The sequence below is a fragment of the Tachypleus tridentatus genome, chromosome 13 (genome assembly GCF_004210375.1).
Source record: "Tachypleus tridentatus isolate NWPU-2018 chromosome 13, ASM421037v1, whole genome shotgun sequence".
NCBI lineage: Eukaryota > Metazoa > Arthropoda > Merostomata > Xiphosura > Limulidae > Tachypleus > Tachypleus tridentatus.
In genome coordinates this window covers 27,595,855-27,617,167 of record NC_134837.1, presented here as the reverse complement: position 1 = coordinate 27,617,167, position 21,313 = coordinate 27,595,855, and the positions used below count along the sequence as shown (strand labels likewise).

At 34.3% G+C, this 21,313-nt stretch overlaps 1 protein-coding gene across 1 annotated transcript in view; it reads left to right on the top strand.

Moving 5' to 3' along the window:
- The first annotated feature begins 3,486 nt into the window (after positions 1–3,486).
- LOC143238285 (zwei Ig domain protein zig-8-like) overlaps positions 3,487–21,313 on the top strand; it is an 86,590-nt gene continuing 68,763 nt past the window's right edge. Inside the window, exon 1 of the mRNA XM_076478378.1 lies at positions 3,487–3,880. Within this exon, the coding sequence (XP_076334493.1) occupies positions 3,745–3,880 (136 nt within the window). The 5' untranslated portion in view covers positions 3,487–3,744. The remainder of the gene's footprint in view (positions 3,881–21,313) is intronic.

Genomic DNA, 21,313 nt, shown 5'->3' with positions numbered 1-21,313 from the left:
CTTAAGGAAAAAAAATATCTAGCCATTCTTTTTTGGAAGATATTTCACTTAAGATTATTATTTGATTCGTTAGATCTGAATTTTACATGAGGCGTTGTAACCACTACGTACGGCTGCTACTCCATCGAAATACGAAGTTGTGTTTTTATATTAAATGACATGTTCAGTGTGTCTTATAATTAAACGTTAGAACAGAATTTTGGTAAAAAAGTTGTGTTTTTTGTGCCTTGCAACCCATGAATGTGGAAGGCAAGTCTGAATTTAAGCGATGAGTTGTTGAAAGTTTTACTCACCATTTCAATTAACCCTTATGTGAAGCATAAGCTTTTCCACACATATGCGTATGTATTAATACACGTTACACTAGTCTTCATTACCATATTTTTATGTAAATTCTTTAAGCAGAGGGTGAGAAATTTATACCGTAATCTCTTACGACTGACATTAATTACACGAGAAACTAATGACAATTGATTATATACGTAATGATCTGTAACGGATACCATGAAATTGATTTACACTATTCATAAACTCGTGTATGTTTTATTTTTTAAAATATTTCTCTAACATGTTTAAACGAATTATTATTAGCAGAAAGAGTGTTTGTGTTGTGGTGTTTTTAAACACATCCATGTTGTGGCTATAAACATCACCACTACCACTTGTCATTAAGGGATATATCTATCATTAGCTCAGTCTTTAAATATCACCACCACCACTTGCCATTAACGGATATATCTATCACTAGCTCAGTCTTTAAATATCATCACCACAACTTGTCATTAACTGACATGTCTATATATCTATCACTAGCTCAGTCTTTAAATATCACCACCACAACTTGTCATTAAGGGATATATTTATCACGAGCTCAGTCTTTAAATATCACCACCACCACTTATCATTAACTGACATATCTATCATTAGCTTAGTCTTTAAATATCACCACCACCACTTGTCATTAACGAGCATGTCTATCACTAGCTCAGTCTTTAAATATCACCACCACCACTTGTCATTAACGGACATGTCTATCACCAGCTCAGTTTTTAAATATCACCACCACCTCTTGTCAGTATCGGATATTTGTATCATTAGCTAAATATCGAACTTAATTTCTGATTCAACACCAGAATTCTACTGCGAAACTTTGAATCACGAATTCAGATACGTGAAATATCAGTTTCACATTATGTTACTATCTGGTATAAGAAAAACTGTCTGCTTTATAACAAAGCAAAAAATGTCGTTAACGTTTAATAATGTTTTATTGAATAAATATATGAAATTTATAAAACATAATATTCACATTTTCTAAGACTAAGTCGAAGGAACATTATATATAAAGTATAAGTTTTATTTTTGTAACAAAAATATATTATTTAGTTTCAGTAGTAGAAATCTACTACTGGTTATCAGTTTTTCATAAATAACAGAAAACTAAATAATGTTGTTTGGATGTTATGGAATTAAAAGTTGTATTGATACTTTATCCAACTACCTAAATTTTTTATGCTATTAAGCAGGTACAGTTGTTGATTTTTTAGCAGAAAGCTACGCAATGGTTATCTGGACTACCGCCGAGAAACATTCCCAATTTTTAGTTTACCTTTGACCGACCATGGTATGATTATGAAGTAAATTGTATTTAATGTTATTCATCATTTGTACTAGCTTAAAATCTAATGTTATAAATTGGGACGAGGGCCGCCCCTTTTACTGTTTTGAGCCATAGCACCTAAACCGACTCTCCGAGGAAGGTACCCGTTCTGTGCGCGGCATTAACAATCAATTTATTTGGCGTTGGCTTTGTATATTTTACCACTAAAGTCTTGGCTTATTAAGGCCTCATTGGCGTTATTTAAACGGTAGAAATGAAATGAATACCAAATTGGAACTTTCGGTCCGATCGCTTGTCCCTTGAAATTCGAAGTTGGAGCAGGCCTCTTGGCTTCCTTTACTAACTTTCAACGACAGTATTCCAGTCAGTCCCTGACACTAATGTCACATTCCGTAAAAAGGCTAAATGTTCGCTTTATGTATATATATATAGATATTATTACTATAACATAAATATTGGAAATGTTGACTTCCTCGTGAGATAATTAATATTGAAATATTACGTGGTTATTATAAACACTAATAAACTTCTATATTAGTGTACTGTTTTCTCATTACTGTTTCATTATATTATTAATTTCAAAATGTTAAACATACAATGCAGTGTTGCGGCTCTGATCAAGATTGCAAAAGTCTATTACGAAGCTCTAGGAGAATGTGTGAAACTCTTTAAAAAATCTAAGGATAACCATCAGGTCTTCCTCGTCTTTCTTACCATTTACCTCACGTAAGCTTTTTGTAAAGCAATTTCGATCTGGTAATAGACATTATACAATGGTTGGTTGGTTTATTTTGAATTACGCGAAAAGCTACTCAAGGGCTATCTGCGCAAGCTGTCTCTAATTTAGCAGTGTAAGACTAGAGGGAGGCAGCAAGTCATCACCACCCACCGACAACTTTTGGACGACTCTTTTACCAGCGAATAGTGGGACTGACCGTCACATTATAACGCTTCCACGGCTGAAAGGAGAGCAAGTTTGGAGCGACGGAGACTCGAACACACAACCCTCAGATTACGAGTCGAGTGTTTTAACCATCTGGCCGTGCTGGGTCATTATACAAAAAGAGATAATATCAAATAAACAACAAAACCGCTGGTTCTGCACTCTAATGCATAAATTTGATTAAAAAAAATTTTGATAAATTTACTATATTTCATTTCATCTTTATTTTGAAACTTCAAAGAGTATGTTATTTTCCATACGTACTATTATCAGCAGTTTTTATTTTGTAAACTAATTATTTCTCCAGTCTCTATTATCTATGATTAGCCATATAACCAACTTTATTATATACTATATTTATGAGAATTATAAATTGAATATTTGAAGAACAGGTACTTGTTTTAAATCTAATTTACATTTCGAGTTGAACAGTTAGCAGTCACGTGTTTTATATAAGCGTTTTTATATAACTGATATTATTGTCAACATTCATTATGAAATCAATGACAAGCTGTAATGGGCTATTTAAAATTGAAAATCATTTTTTTTGTAATCAAACGAGAAATTTAATTAATTATCTTTATGGTTTACGTTCATTGTTATTAATTTTATGCCAACCCTTTTGTAGTTCTGTTCGAAAATAAAGTACGTACAAAATTGTAAATTATTACCAGTTCGAATTATCATTTTTTATTTATGTAAATTTGTTAAGCCTACCATGAACCTGATTCTACGAGGGACTTCAAGGGACTTGTGTTTCTCTCTTTAGGCGGATCTCATTCGTGATGCCTACTTCAGTGACTTATCAAGAGCTGGCTGTGCTAACTGGGTAGCCTGAATCACGTGACAATTCCTGTGTAGCTGCCGCACGACGAAAGTACTTCCACAGCAATCAGAAGAGACTTGCCATCCGCCAGAGCTTGATAGAGTTAAGATACACCACCGAAGAATGAACATAGAATCCAGTCGTCAGCAAAACAGAACATCTAGGAGAAGCCTCCTTACTTCTCTGCTAGTGGGTGCCTCCGATAGTGACCGACGGCGTAGCATTCAGTAGAGCTTCCAGATTACAGTTGGACGCTAACATTAACCTCACACATATTTGCTTCTGGATTTATTCATGATAGCGTTTGTTCGGTTCTGCTAGTGAGTACAATTTGTCAGATTTAAATACACCACTATGTTTTACAAAGAAAGTCGACCCACGGCTGTGACCAATGCAAAAGCAAGACCGCGGGCTTTGTGTATCACGAATGTCGGTAAAATCGCTGGAGTTTTTCTCTGTTTGTTCGCGCTCAACAAATATGTAGTAGGAGGTAAGTTATTTCAATGTAACGTTGTCTGTCTTTCACACAAGCTAGAAATAAATGCTGTTATTATAATATAAAGTTTACAACGTATCAAAATATGTTTGAAATAATTACGAATACATTTACAATATTTATATATTTTAGAAGTTATGTTGTTTTTAAAGCTCTGTTTGTTCGTGTGTTTTTTGAATTTCGCACAGCTACTCGAGAGCTGTCTGCGCTGGCTGTCCTTAATTTAGCACCCCCGCTAGTACAGCGGTAAATCTATGGATTCACAACGTTAAAATCAGGATTTCGATTCCCATCGGTGGGCTCAGCAGATAGCCCGATGTGGCTTTGCTACCAGAAAACATACACTTTAATTTAGCAGCGTAAGACGAGAGCGAAGACAATTAGTCATCACTACCTACCGCCAACTCTTGCGCTACTCTTGACCGTCACATCACAATGCCCTCACGGCTGAAAGGCGAGCATGTTTGGTGTTCCAAGATTCGAATCCACAACTCTCAGATTGCGAGTCTGCGCTTTAACCACCTTGCCATGCCGTGCCATTGAAGATCTTACGTTATATCACATAAATATGTTCAACTTAAATTAACTTTGACATACAAATTACTGTGCATGTTCAGTGTAAGAAACAATAGCATTTTATTCCAAAATATTAAAAAAAGTACTTTTTATGTGCTCGTTTTTGTACATTGTATATAATGCACGGGAGTTATACAAGATTTTACTATGACATACTGGTAAGGTAACAAAATTGAAGAACAAGATGGTAGTTTCTAAACTATATCAACTTCGAAGCATTTATGAGCATTGAAATATAAAGTGTCAGTTTTAAAACAATCTTACTAGATTGAAATATCAACTTCAGTTTCAAAGGAGTTTTACTACATTTAAATATCAAGTGTCAGTTTCAAAACAGTCTTACCATATTGAAATATCAAGTGTCAGTTATAAAGCATTCTTACCACGTCGAAATATCAAGTGCTAGTTTCAAAGCATTATCACAATTTTCTTTGCTGCACAAATGGCTTTGTTTGTAGTTAAACATAAGGCTGCAGAATAAGCTACCTGTGTTGTGCCCACGACATATATCGAAGCCATGTTTCTAGAGTTGTAATCCGCAGATGTATGTATCGCTATGTCAGTGGTGAAATAATAGCCCAAGTAAGTATCATGACGGTTCTAAAACGTTGCTTTTGTTGGCTGGATCTTCGGGGGAAGGGAGGGCAAGCTTGCATGCATAATCAGCTCAGAATTTCCTGTTTAACATATTTCAAACTTAGAATAATGCTACTAGAGAAATACATTTCTTTATATATAATTTCTAACATATTTAACCATTGTTTCACTGTATCACATAAAGTTGTGTTGTTTTTTTTCGAATTTTCTAGGCTATAATTAAGAATAGGATAGATTTGACAAGTATTTAACTGATTTAATTTTGTGAGTTTTTAGAGACCAATATTTTAATCATTGTATGTTTGATTGATTGTGTAGTTAAGCACACAGGTGCACTATAGGCTATCTGTGCTCTGCCCAACAAGGGTATCAAAATCCTGTTTCTGGCAGTATAAGTCTACAGACATACCGCTGTGCCACTGGTGTGCTTTTAATCGTTAGCAGTATATAACCGTAGGCAGAATAAACATGATAGATAAGATTTCAGTTAAAGTATAGTTTCTATAATACTACCAAAGAAACTCAAGTACTATCCATCACTTTCTAATGCAGATTAAGTTCGAGACGGTTATTGTTCAATTAGAAACGTGTCTATTGTTATTAGTTATCGTTAATATTGTAATTTATCTGTTACAATACGTTATGGTGGGTAATTTGTTGCTTCAAGTTACCAACAAAGGTAATTTCACATAACACTTACAAACAGCTTGGCAATATAAATTAATAGCACTAGCGAGAGACGAGTCTTCTCTTCTTACAGAACCATGAAGACATAAACATTCTGAAAATTCTGAGTAACAACGAAAGCCTTCTTCGTTGGGTTAATCTTTCTCTACACATAAATATACAGCCACAGAAGGAATTAATTAATAAATAAAAAGCTAATCTATACAAGTTGTATTGATCTCTTAATTTATCTATCACATATAGGAATAAGTTGATCAATACGTGTATTTATTTAGCTAATATCAAGGAGACACTTATTAAGGCTAACTGTACCGATTCTTGGTTTCTCCACATTTAAGATAAACTTTGATTTTTGAGATTAATAAATAATTCTGTTTGACCGTGATATTAGAGAAGAGATGTCGAGAAATATTGCACGTATTTCAATACGAAACTTTTGTGGACCGATTTGTACAAATCCTCTTGATAAATTTTAGAAATTAGCCCTATTTAAATAATCTCCGAAATAACACAAAACATTATTCACTTTATAGTTATATTGTTTTGATTTTATCGCTACTTACTTATTGAAAGCAAATTGAAATATTGTTGTGAAATGAATCATTATTAAATCCTCCAAATTGAAGCACATTAAAAGCTAATTCAAAACTTCTTCCTTATGTGTTAGGATTAATAATATCTTTATTTTTCACAGAATTATTCACTGTATAAAAAATGACTTTTTGAGACAGTGTCTCAAAAACTACATAATGTATAACACTAAGGTGGAAAATACAAAATTAAGGTACTGGTAGTTTATTTGTAAAAAATTCAGTAATTATTTGGTAAAAATCAATTCATATTATTTTTTAATTTATAAATTCGATTCGTTTTTATTCAGCTGATAGTTCTTAGCAGTAATAAAGAATGGAACAGTTAGCAAACCGAAGTATACATTGTTTGTGTAGCACTGAAAGATTGACTGAATATTAGTGTTATAAAATATCTTCCATAATAACGTTTAAAATTATCTAGTTGTTCTTAGTTGATTACATATTTCCTGGTCACTGAACATTGCTTGTAGAACCATAAAATCTTATTTGAAAAGCAAATTAGAATATTGAATAAATGAAAGAAAAATATTTTCCTGCTATGCAAACGCAATAAATGTTTCTATTCCCTTCTTTTTTTAGGCTTAATATCAGTCCATTATTGCAACAGATTCTTTGGAGTTTTGCCCATTTTTAGGCTATTTTGCATGTCAGTTTTCTTTCTTAATGTTTGGCATTTATATATTAAAATGCCTTTTTTTGTTAATACTATAAAAATGACTGCTGAATAAAATATTTTGTCTATTTCTATTAAACATTAATGCAAGTCAGTTGTATAAAGTAACGCATTAGCATCATTAGTCCTAGCTACTGTAAAGCTATAGGCAAGACAGGAAGCCAAGACCTCCCCAGATGCTTAACAATAAAAAAGTGAAATAAATAATGATTGTAAAAATATTTTTATATCGGCAACTCTTCCCTTTTAATAATGTATTTTAGTTAATAGGTTAAACAAATACTCAAAGACTGGACTTGGAGTGGTTATATAATCTTTATAATGATTAAATCTGTTTTATTTAGCATATTTTGAAATATTCAAATATGTATATTAACAATTCAAAGATATGCTCCACTTCCAACGTGTAAAATACAAAGGCATCATGAAATACTTTGAAATAATTATGGCAAGGTTGTTAGGGTGCTTAATTTAAGGGTCGCGGATTCGAATCCCTGTCACACCACATATGCTTACCCTTTCAGCCGTTGGAGCGTTACAATTTAACGGTCAATCCCACTATTCGTTGATAAAAGAGTAGTCCAAGAGTTGGCTGTGGATGGTGATGACTAGCTTCCCTCCTTCTATTCCTACACTGTTAAATTAGGTACGGCTGACGCAGATGTCCTTATTGTAGTTTTACACGAAATGCACAACAGCGAAGAAACAAGCTTTTTTGTTCCAAAACAATAAACGTTAAGTTAAGCTGTATTGTTCAAACGTCTAAAGGGAGCAGGAATAATCTATGAAGACAACATATGGAAGGCAGCCTCACGCAAGAAAAATGTAAATGGGTTCAAGCAAAGATTGTTCGTACAAGGTTTAGTGACACCATATTGGGCTTGAGTAACTGCTTCGGTCTTACAAGGAATGCTCTTATTTAGTTTAAAGTTCGTTATAGTTTGCCACATTTACCGTGTCTGTAATAGACGAAAGCAGAAAATTCATTAGCCAATTAAAAACCCTCCAAGATAATATTAAATATTTTTTTTGTAAATTTCATCACTGGGCTTCAAACATTTGAACATTTTGGATACTTTATCTTTTGCACATGTCCCCCTATGGGACAGCGGTACGTCTTCGTATTTACAACGCTAAATTCAGGGGCTCGATTCTCCTTAGTAGACACAGCAGATAGCCCAAATTGGCTTTGCTATAAGTAAACACACAAATATAATTTTGTACGCGTTTGTGACACGCAACAATCACCATCCTGCTGCCTTGTTTCATTGTTTCATTTACCAAAACATTTATCCTAAGATCTTAAGATGTGCTCAAATTGTTGCACCTATCAAAATATTCGTCCAGAGACATTAGAATGTGCTCAAGTTGTATTTCCAAAATATTTATCCAGTGATTTAAAGATGTGCTCATGGTATTGCAATAACCGAAACATTCATCCAGAGATCTTAAGATGTTCTCATGTTGTTGTAGTTACCAAAATATTCATCCAAGAACTTTAGGATGCGCTCAAGTTGTTGAACTTACAACATCCCACTAAAAATTCTAAAACGTGTTAAAGTTGTTACACTAACCAAAACATTATACCAACGTTATAGCTGTATTTATTTAGGTTACACTTATGACAATGGGCATTTAGATACAGTATATTAACAATTCAGAGTACGCTCCACTTCCAACGTGTAAAATTCAAAGGCGTCATGAAATGTCCATAACAGTGTGTCACAGCTTGAGCAATAGAATTATTGTCCCAAATTAGTAATCTGCCCTTCTCCACAACTATAATTGGCCATCATTTGGGAAGAGGGAAACTATCTTTAATTTTGGCAAAAACAATATGAACGGTAACTAATATTTTTTTGCTGAGAGGATTTATTTCAATAAAATACAATCGAACTTCGTTCGGGCTGATGTCCGATTCACACGTAGAAACTTTTCTTAAGTACTTAACATTAATATAGATCACACAACGCTGGCATCATAGATGGTGTCCGCAATAAGTCATCACATATATGTCTTAAAATAACTGTGCATTTGTTGTAGTTGTGAATTATAATACCGCTCGTTTACAATTAAAAAAGTACTTTTGACCAGTTGTAGCATTTTTCATACACTGTATGAACAGGTTACCATGCCTTTAAATTACCTTATGATTTGTTAGCATTTCACGTAAAATTTTTATTTTTAACTTCCAGAGATATTTAATCTCTCATTTCGCAATTCTTTATCTGAAAATTATTTAAACCTTAATATTTGGACTAAGCGTGATCTCGTGGACATCATAACAGAAGTATGATATAAGGGTTCAAGGTTCGCGTTCCATTGCTACAAAAATCAGCTTCACAATTTAACTGTTAAATTTGAATACTGGGTCAGACCAGAGTAGCCCAAGAGTTGGAGTATGGTGATGCTTACTGGCTAGATGCCTTCCCTTCTGTGTGGCGCTGACAAACGTTTAAACAAACAAATAAATATAACTTTACAATATTAACCCATGTATCACATTTATTGAGATTTCCTGCGTTTGATACTGAGTAAGCTGTTGAAGAAATGTCGAATATTGTTCATATAGGCACTGTGTGTTTAATACAAAAAGAAGGGCCTTAACGAAAGAAACCTGGCTGATACTCGGGCCTGGATACGGAAAACAAATTAAAATTTAAAATCTGAGCCAATGAAAATTGGCATGGAATTCAGGCCTGATGCGAGAACAAATCCGAATGGATGTAAGATCTGATCCAAGACAAATTATGTAAAGTGATATCCTAGAGGGATACCCGTGAAAGCAAAACTTGATCGAATACGATCAAATAAACGCGAGAAGTAGGACCTGGTGAAAGATGGCTGAGTAAAATATGGTTATATAGCGCTCTGTTCATCTGGGTTTCCATAGAAACATTATTACGTTGTTATTCACTTGTGTACTTCATAAAAAAAAAACACAACTAAAAAATACTTCTTTTACAATTGATATTACCCCATTATACAACTTTACAACAATGTTTTATCATATTTCAAGATATAGATTCTTAAGGTACCACCTGAGTAATGCTATGTGTTTATTTCAAAATCACTATCTTTTCTTCAGTTAAATACCACGAGAAAATAAATAAGCCCTCTTATTAAAGTAGTCGTATGGTGACTTGTCGACATTTTAATGAGCTTATAATGCTAAAAATCGGGTTTCGATATCCACTGTGGACAGAGTACTAATGGCCCATAGTGATATATGAGAATAAATTAGTGGCAAACTTTAAATCGCTCACTCGGATTCAAATCTACACTATTTTTTTTTTGTTCTCCGTCGATCAGTCTTACTTGAACCAAGTTTTCTTTTCAAGCTTATGGATTATATTTCAATCAAATTAAATTACTGCATAAAATATAACGCTTTGGACAGAAATTATTTTCTATCAACTTTAATCTAGCTGGGACAGCGGTAAGTCCATCGATTTACAACGTTAAAATCAAGGGCTCGATTCCCCTCGGTGGACACAGTAGATAGCTTGATGTGGTTTTACTATACGAAAAACACACATACACAATCTAGCTGAGAATTACTCTTATTGGACGAAAGGCCTCTAGAGCAGCAATGTGTAGTTGACTAAAAAAATGAATGTTTCTCACGCGACTTTTAATGATGGCGCCCACAGATATTTCTCCGGGGGGTCGGGTGGGGTGACTTTAAACCAACATAATATATACATTAGGGTGCGTCAGCGGATAAAGGATAAAAATTAAAATGTCCCAATGTTTTTGCTCAGTTGCTCAATTGTTCCACTGCATAATAAAAGAACATAGACAAAATTTCATTTCAATCGCGAAGTATTTAGGGGTCGCGCATCCCTCGCAAAGTTCACTATTTTCCTTAAATTTACACTACATTACATTGTTAATGGTAATTAAATTATTTAAAGAAAGTATTTAATATTTATTGATTATACAATTAGCAAAAACATGAAAACTTGAAAGAAAAATTTATTTCATTGAAGTTTTATCTTGCCTGCCCCCTTCACATTATGTTCGCCGATGTTCTTCTGCCACCTGAATCATGTACTGAAATTGATCTTCGTTCTTGGTGCGGCCCTTTGATGTAAACTGTTGAATTAAAGCTACTCCTCTTTCAGCTGCGTCATTTGTCACAAAAGGTTTCTTTACTCTGTCCTTTCCTTGTTTGTACTCTTCGGAGGCGCTCCACTCTTTCGGTGGTAATGATAAAAATGCGCTACTAATAACCAGATGGTAGAAAATTTTCTTCGTTGCCGAGGTAAAAAAATCTGGAAGTTTTCTGGAAACAGCATTGCTTGCAGCATCAACTGTTAAACATGGAGTTGGCCTAGGAGATCCTTTCACGGTATTCATATTTGAGACCATCTTGAGTTTGTCGCTATTCGTTACACCGTTATCAAAGAGCGCAAGCCCAACTGCAACCTCAGATAAATACCATAAATGCCGATTCATTGCCTTTGTACCAACTTCCTTAATCATATGATTTTCATGCAATGCAAGTTCCTTGAGTAATGTAAGGTCCCTTCGAGCTGCTACGGAAGCATCCTTAGCTGTAAACCATGAGAGCAAGTAATGTTTAGTTATAAAAACACATAACTCGCCAAGTTTGCTGCAGAAATGTGCGTCAAATGAAACACGAGATAAAGCAGGCCGTGGTTGCAGTCTACCAAACTCCTCTTGGAACATCCAAATTTTTAGAGAATATATTGCTCGAGCCATCCATCGTGCACGATGTACAGCACCAGAAGTACGGAAAGAAACTGAAGAACGTCCGCGTGGAAGAGATCCAAGAAAAATGACAGCTAATTCCAAGAGCTCTTTATAATCGTCCCGTGGTTGGTGAGATTGAAGGAGATTCTTACAAAATTGAATAATATCATCCTTCCAAGGCTGTATTTGGAGTGGCATTGCTTCTACTGCTGTTATGTACTTAGTTTTATTAATTTTAGGCCAACAATATCTTAAGTTTAAAAACAAAGTAATATCTGGACTTTTTGATGTCTCTATCACGAGAGTAGAGAATACAGAGCTCAGAAGAATCTCCAAAATGTGATGTCTACAGGCAAGGTGCAAGAGCTCACGTTCAAGTAACATTTCAATCCTCAGACAGACGCCAGATTTGGATCCTGTATTGGTCGCCGTGGTGTCAAATCAAAGCGATTTAATTCTGTCTTTTACATTCCATTCTACTAAAAGTGATCCGATCTCAGAAGCTACTGAATTTGCATCCTCACTATCAATCTTGGGCACTGAAAGAATCTTCTCTACACCTTCACCTGAAACTAAAATTGCCAAACGTTCGATCTTCTCTCTGCAACCAAGTCAGGCATCAGCTTACCATCCCAATGTAATGTCAAAGGAACGTTTGGAGAAAAACTTTCCTTCAATTCAGTTGCTAGAAGAGTAAAGTTAGTAATTCGTTTCCTCCTTATGGAACTTGGGCTAATGGCAAGATCCTCGATATTATGTCCAATATGAGCTGCAAAAGGAAGCAAAATTTGCGCGGCTTTTCGGTCACTGATCTGGGTTCTGTCTAAAGCCAAAGCTAGCCTTTCACTAATGCCAACTTTTCGTTTGGTTCCGGAAGCACGTTGTTATTTTGTGCGCATTGCGCAACCCCTAAATATTAATGTATTGGATTGATTTTTACGCTAGCATATTTTTTTCATTGAATGGAATCAAATTATAAGCGAGCGACTGAGTGTCACAACTTTTTGTTTTTTGACGGACCCTAATATACATATAGAATGAATGAATTAAAATGAAATGTGTTTCATATTTTCCAGAAGTGCCCACCCAGTGGCACAACGTCATATCTGCGGACTCACACTGCTAGACACCGGCTTTTGATGCTCGTGGTAGCAGAGCACAGATAGCCAATTGTGTAGTTTTGTGTTTAATTTCAAAACAAACAAACATTTCCCAGGAAAAAGATGCCACCCCCCAGTCTGCGGGCCCCTTTTCCTGTAATTCACTAAACATCGCAGGTGCTTAAGCTAGAACATTATTTGGCAAACTGTGTTGTAAGAAAAAAAGTTTTAAGAAATTATATTAGAAATGTTTTTGGATAAAATAAATAAAGATTAATGGTGCTTTGACTTTTTTCTAGTCAGTAATTTATTGACTTTGACATAAAACGTTTTTGTTTAAACGCATCTTTTTTGTTTGTTTGTTTCTTTTGATCGTAGCTTTATTTCGTTATCCTGACATTTCTTGAGTTTAAAATACAATTTGAACAGATTAGACTCTATTTCTCTATTTAAGAAGACTGTTCTATGAATTTTTTTCTCTCTATAGTTGGCTAGACATGGGCACGTTGTTAAAGCTCGAAATCTGAAGGTTGCGGGTTTGAATCCCAAACCATAAGAGAAACTAAATAGTATATATTGCCAATTCAATCAAAAATCAACACCTTCCTTCTACTGGATGTGATGCTTAAAGTACATTCTTAACAAACCCTCAAATTATAATTAAATTTTCTTAATACTTTTAAAATTATTGGTCATATTTTAAATCAAATACACGACAACAGTCGAAGTGCAATTCAGTAAATAATAGAATAAGTTAAGTAATGTGTGTGTTTTTCTTATAGCAAAAACCATATCGGGCAATCTGACGTGTCACTAAGGGGAATCGAACTCCTGATTTTAGCGTTGTAATCCGAAAACAATAAAATAAGGAACAGGTTATGGTAATGACCAGTATCATTATTGTCATATTGTCATACACTATTATAGTCTCAGTAGCACGATTTTACGTGTTTTTTTCGGGATTGGTTTGTTTTGAGTTTCGCGCAAATCTACACGAGGACCAACTGCGCTAGCCGTCTCTGATTTAGCAGTATAAGACTAGAGGGAAGACAACTAGTCATCACCTCTCACCGCCAGCTCTCGGGCTACTCTTTTACCAACGAATAAAGGGATTAACCGTCACAATATAACGCCCCCACAGCTGAAAGGGCGAGCATGTTTGGTGTGACGGGGATTCGAATCCGCTACCCTTGGATTATGAGTCGAGTGCCTTAGCCAACTGGCCATGCCGGGCCGGTTTTTTATGGAAATAAATGTTATGGTTTTGTAGCAATTTGTAATATATATATAGAAATTGAATGGTTTTATTTTCGTCAGCCCGGCATGGCCAGATGGTTAAGGCACTCGACTCGTAATTTGAAGGTCGCAGGTTTGAATTCCCGTCACACCAAACATGCTCGCCCTTTCAGCCGTGGAGGCGTTATAATGTGACGGTCAAAGAGTAAAAGAGTAGCCCAAGAATTTGCGGTGGGTGGTGATGACCACACTGCTAAATTAGAGACAGTGCAGATAACCCTCGAGTAGTTTTGCGCGAAATTCAGAACAAACAAACGAAACATTTTCGTAAACAAATTTGTTCATGTATAGAATTTTAGATATTTTAACTGTAATAAACTCCGAACATAATGCTCTAAAGAAAGATACATGTTCTTTTTATAATGTAATTAATAAACGATGACAATTTTTTTTATTATACTTGTATTATCTGAGGGAAGCCTGTGTGTTTGTATTCCAGCCAAGAGCTACGCAGTGTGCTATCTTAGCTGCTCCACCATAGGAAGCTTATGTTCGAGCTACTGGTGGACTTAAGAAGAAAGTATCTAACAAAACTGTCTTCTTTGATAACGAGTAAAGTACACTCGTAAATTGTATCTTGTATTTTAGCTAACGAACTACCTCGAAGGAATAACTAAATTAAATATATTTAAACAGAAGTTATGAGAAAACCGAAAAACGGGTTTGTAACAGTGAACCAGGATATTAATGTTTTGTACTTTTTCAATCACTCTAAGTAACTCTCTATGCAATTAATCCTAAATACTTCATAGAACATATAAAGTTTATTTCATGAATCGTTAGTTCTGTGCTAGTGGAAAAGAACAACAAGCAAACTCTGAAACGAACTCGCCTCTGTTTTATTTTCTGCACTGTTTCTAGAAGCTATATGCACTTATCAAATAAATGGTCGTCAGTTTGTACGTACGTTTCTAAGCGAAAGTAAACGCACTTATGCGTGACCAATATACACCCACACTCGAATGAACGTTGTCTGGAACAGTGTCTTCAAATGAAATACCATTGAAAGTAATAATAGTAATGCACTAAAATCTTTCTTAGATACCCTTAAGCCTTCATTTTGTGTTTACACTGGTGGAAGTATCAATACTGAAATCGATTTTGTTTTTCTTTTTACTTTAAAATGTAATAAAAACTTCGTTAGGTTTTTAAAACTGTCACGCTAATTAAATAATCTGTATATATATATTTATATATGAAGATGTCCTCTGTGATATAATATTATCAAACTGAAAAAAACAGTATCGATTCTCAGCGTGTTTAAGGCGGAACAAGAAACGTCTTCCACGTTAATAATTATTCCTTCTTTTCTATTGATTAAATATAAAATCATTTTTTCATTTGCGAACTAGACAGGAGAGGTGACTGTTTTCTTTCTATCTAACTTTGGAGGTTTCAGACGCAGCCGTGAGGCTCTTTACGTAACGTAAGGTGCCATTCACGTTAAAAATAGAGAATATGAATACTTTGTCTAAGTCTGCATTTATTCCTGTTATTACTTAAACTCGTGATCTGATACGGTTCTACAGTTCTCTTTATAACCATAATAGGTAGTTTTTATTTTCCTTCCTGTGACAGAGAGTGAATGAATCTACGAAACAATCCTAGTCTGCTGAACGCTTTCAAGCTATGAAGAAACGTTCATCACTTCCCTCCCCTTCCCCCCAGATCTTTTTCTTATCTGTAATATAATAGAACAACAAAGAAACACAATGAAGACTCAAAGGATATTTTAGCCTTTTTTTCTTGATTTACACATAAAATAAAATAAAAAATCCGTACAAGATGCATTAAAACTAGTTGGTTTGTCGTTTCCAGAAGTTTAAGACTTTACTTTTTGTTAATAAATAATTAAAGCAATTTATTATATATTGATTGAAATACATAGCATGTACTAAGTACTCTTTCACGTCACACCAATGATACTCGCCTTTTAAATCGTGGGGGCGTTATAATTTGACGGTCAATCCTACTATTCATTGGTAAAAAGAGTAGCCCAAGAGTTGGCGGTGGGTGGTGATGACTAACTGCCTTCCCTCTAGTCTTACACTGCTAAATTAGGGACGGCTAGCGTGTATAGCCGTTGTGTAGCTTTGCGCGAAATTCAAAGCAAACGAAACTAAGTATTCTTATGCTTAGTACAAGATCCTGTCTGAGGTACCATGTGGCTAAGCTACACATACATGCTACTACTTTTATATATCAACTATATGTTTATTTTAGCATAGTGAGTAACATTAATACATTCACAAGTCGTAAAACAATATTGTGGGTACCTTAAATATATCTTTAAACAGCTATGTCGTCTGATGAGTGTTAGAAATTTTTTTTAGACATTTAAGCCGAATGATGAACATTAAACATACACCTTTGAACCTACTAGCTTTATGGCAAGTTCCAGGAATACATCTTAAGATTTCTAAGTTATATATATTAGTATCATAAACATAACTTTAAACCTTTAAGCTGTTTGTCACATTCTAAAAAAGCATCTTTAAATCTATTAGCTTTATATCGAGTTCCACGAGTGCAACTTTAGACCTTTAAGCTCTATGATGTGCTCCAGAAACTCATATTTTAATCACTAAGCTTTTTGGTAAGTTGTTAGAGACCACGAAACATTATAATGTGTTTCGATTATATTTTTTACTCTTCCATGTGAGTAGTGTCATTGTATAAGTGATAGTTTAGTTCAAATGTCAATGCGCATGACTGTGTCGATATTCCTCGATAACTTTCGTATTCTGTCGGAACAGTCTTCCCAACCTTATGGCTCATTAGCCACACACAGATTCTTAAGGTTGAAAGAAAACGTAGCTAGAGCAAAGTCTTTCTTCATTGGCAGTGAGCCAGATTTTTATAACTGAATCCAGCAGTAGCCAATCACGCCATTAGACTAGAAGTTAAACATCACGTTTGACTTCAACTAAAATCATAAAGACAAAATAACTCGCTGAACGATCTTACGAGCGTGGTAACTGTCTCTGATAAACACTTTCTCTGGTTCTCTTTCCTCGGGTTTAGTAGCCTCGTAGTAAAGCTAGTAGTGTTAAAGTCATTGCGCTTGTACTGCATGTTAAGCAGTTGTTTTGGACAAAATGATGGTTTTGTTCTTTTTTTCACACATTTTACCATCATACGACGTCCTGGGTGTTTGTAATAAACGTTTCACGCACGACCTGTGTAATTTTATTACATGATTTATTAATTTCACCTGCTATCAAAATAAACCCATTTTGACTCTTTTATGAGAAACTGCTTCTTTCCACTATTCTTAAGCTACGTTCTGGAAAACGCAAAAATTCATTTTTAATCGACCAAAGTAAAGAAAAAATGTCCATTCCGTATAATGGTATCATTAATTATAGGAAGTACGTCTACGAACAACAGAATCTGTGCTGCTATATGTTGGTGCAAGAACTGTGCCGCCATATGCTAATGTAATGGGTTCTTGCTTCAAGCTTATGGAAGACAACATGCCTTCCACTGTGATGAAATAGCTAATATATTTCCTTTTCGAGGAGCTGATGATTTGAACGAAGTGGTCAGTGTGTTTACCGGACATCAATCTTGTACAGCATATATTTGATGCTCTTAAACTCGATTTCTGGGTGCGTTTTAGTTCTTTTACTAAACTTTATCGAAACTGGATCATCCAAGTTCTCATAATAACTTAGGTGGTCACCTATGCTGAATATATATATGTATATGTATAGATTTTGTTTAACCTTTGTTTTGTAGTTGTTTGCACAGAAGCTGAATTGAAATTACCCCCACAAGGTTGAATAAGTAATACAATAATATTTTTTAAAACTTGTGCAACGGCTAAAATAGGTTACATCACAAACTTTGGTAAGTAATACAATAATATCCTTGAAATTCTTAAAATGTGTAAGACAGGTTACACGCATAAGATTGGGTAAGCAATATAATAATATTAATGAAACTTCTACAATGGGTAAAGCAGGTTACACAATCTAAATAGAGAAGATCTGAGATTATCCTTATGTGTACGTGTACATATAGAAAATAATTCAATATATGGTTTTTTGTCTCTAAATTAATTTTAAAATGTTACTAAATTGTTATGTGCTGACTCTGCTAGTAGTATGATTAACTTTGTTTCTAAAGTTTGTACAAATGACAAAGATGTTGACAAACAATATATAATGATGCGAACTTTTAAAATAATTAAACGAATTAAGTTTGTCGTCATACAGTATGAACCTCTCTACGATCGTATTTCTGAGTCGAATCTTTTACTTATTACTTTCCAGCCTCGCCTGTAAATTGTCATATGTAGAACTCGTCAAATACGTACTTTATTTAAAAAGAACATACTTTCATTGAGTGTTAATTAACTCCTAATGTTTTAATAAATTGTGCTTTTTTCATAAGCTGAATTACATGATCAGTATTACACACATATATATATACGTTTATAATTTAATTTTAAATTAATAAATCTAGGGAAAAATTACTAAAATTATCCAAGATAACACTTTATTGATTAAACTCGGATATTCGGTTTTATGTAACATTAAAATGTTACCATATAATTATTATTTTATACGTCATCGTTACAAACTGTAAATAAATATAATTGAGAACAATATCTTTATTAAAGTCCAACGTTGTTTTGCTGTACATGATTCCTGATGAAAACTTTCCCTATTTGACACTAACGTTGTTTTGCTGCATGTGAATACTGATGAAAACGTTCCCTATTTATCACTAGCGTTGTTTTGCTGTACATGATTCCTGATGAAAACTTTCCCTATTTAACACTAACGTTGTTTTGCTGCATGTGAATACTGATAAAAACGTTCCCTATTTAACACTAGCGTTGTTTTGCTGTACACGATTCCTGATGAAAACTTTCCCTATTTAACACTAACGTTGTGTTGCTGTACGTGAATCCTGATGAAACTGTCACCACAGTATTAACACATCACTTACTTCAAGCTCCACTAGTGTGTAATACCAGCAAAATTTTGAAGTAAATACATGAACTATATCAAAATTAATACTCCCAAACGCAAGTCACATTACTTACAAAATGGTAAAAAATAAGCAAATTAATACCAGATATCTAGAAGGGATTCTCTTACAAGTTGTAACATTAGCAGTATTATTCGAAATAATATTTGATTCAAAATTAAGCTGGATACCACATATTAATAGCATAAATACCAGAATTTGAAAAAAGATCGGGTTACCTTAGGAGACGGATAACAAACAAGGTGCTTTTTTAGAAAACATACTAAAAATTTGCAGAACATACATAAGACCACTCATCAAATACGCATGTATAACATAGATAAATATATCAAAAACACACATGAACAAAGTACAGCAAGCATAAAACATTTTAACGAAAGCATATAGAGTCCCATAATCAACAAACTCAGTATTTTGACACAACTATTTAAATATCCCAACACTATCAGACAGACTCCTGGATAACTATAACAAAAATATTAATAAAAATGAACTGACGAGTAGACTAGAGAATTACATAATACATGATGAACCAAGCCCCAAGTAACTTTCCTCTCTAAATAACATAAATGAGAATCTTACAGGCCAAGCAGTGTTATGCAAAATGAATCCTAGAAACGAACGTGGCTCTGTTTTAAAGGTATTTTCTAAAAACAGAAGTACGTATGTGTGTTTATAAGTGTTAAGCTGAACTGTATTGCTACATATGATACATAAGTAAAATATATATACGACCTTGAACTGGACATGGCACGATAGGGTTATGTTATTTAAAACTGCAGACAATGGGCAAAACTTAACATACTGTAAGGCAATAATATGGTAACAAAGTTATCGTCTAGGATTCAGTAACAATGCAGATAAAATAACAATTCCTGAGAAGGAGGAAGAGGTCAAGGCCGAACCTGAAACTCCCGAGTCCAGAACATGGACCGAATCCCAATGAAGTACAAACTGTCAAGTTTTTGTTGCAGTGAAGCCTTTTCGATGTAAAAACTTCACGGTCTTCGGTTTAGTACTGAACTTTATTCTATCGAAGCACGTTACGTCCTTCATTGTGGAGTGGCTTAGTTCTGGAGCTTTATAGAATCTAAATACAGAATTTAGCTCAGAGCTCGCTGATGTACTTCGCAATATTCTTTTAATGTATCATTTAATACATCTTTAATACAAATACACCATTGATTTCAATGTCTACTGGTACTGGTCTAAATATATTTTGGTAACAATTACATTAATGATTCCGCTGTGACAATGTAACACTATGAGAGAAATCATCGTGTTAGTGTAATAACGTAGCATGTCGGACTAGTCTTCGATCAAGATTATGTAAGACGTAATGGATCAACCAGCAAGGTAGATAAAACCTACTGATATGTATATGTACAGGGTATTAACATTAAAACTACCAAACTCGTCGCATTTGGTAAGATTGTTTAGTAAAGAAGTCTGAGGAGATTAGACTGGGCAGTAAACATTGTTTTGCTCAGTAAAGAAGCGTGGTGAGATTAGACTGGTTAGTAAACATTGTTTTGTTCAGTAAAGAAGCGTGGTGAGATTAGACTGGTTAGTAAACATTGTTTTGTTCAGTAAAGAAGCGTGGTGAGATTAGACTGGTTAGTAAACATTATTTTGTTTAGTAAAAAAGCGTGGTGAGATTAGACTGGTTAGTAAACATTGTTTTGTTCAGTAAAGAAGCGTGGTGAGATTAGACTTGTTAGTAAACATTGTTTTGTTCAGTAAAGAAGCGTGGTGAGATTAGACTGGTTAGTAAACATTGTTTTGTTCAGTAAAGAAGCGTGGTGAGATTAGACTTGTTAGTAAACATTGTTTTGTTCAGTAAAGAAGCGTGGTGAGATTAGACTGGTTAGTAAACATTGTTTTGTTCAGTAAAGAAGCGTGGTGAGATTAGACTGGTTAGTAAACATTGTTTTGTTCAGTAAAGAAGCGTGGTGAGATTAGACTTGTTAGTAAACATTGTTTTGTTCAGTAAAGAAGCGTGGTGAGATTAGACTGGTTAGTAAACATTGTTTTGTTCAGTAAAGAAGCGTGGTGAGATTAGACTTGTTAGTAAACATTGTTTTGTTCAGTAAAGAAGTGTGGTGAGATTAGACTGGTTAGTAAACATTGTTTTGTTCAGTAAAGAAGCGTGGTGAGATTAGACTGGGCAGTAAACATTGTTTTG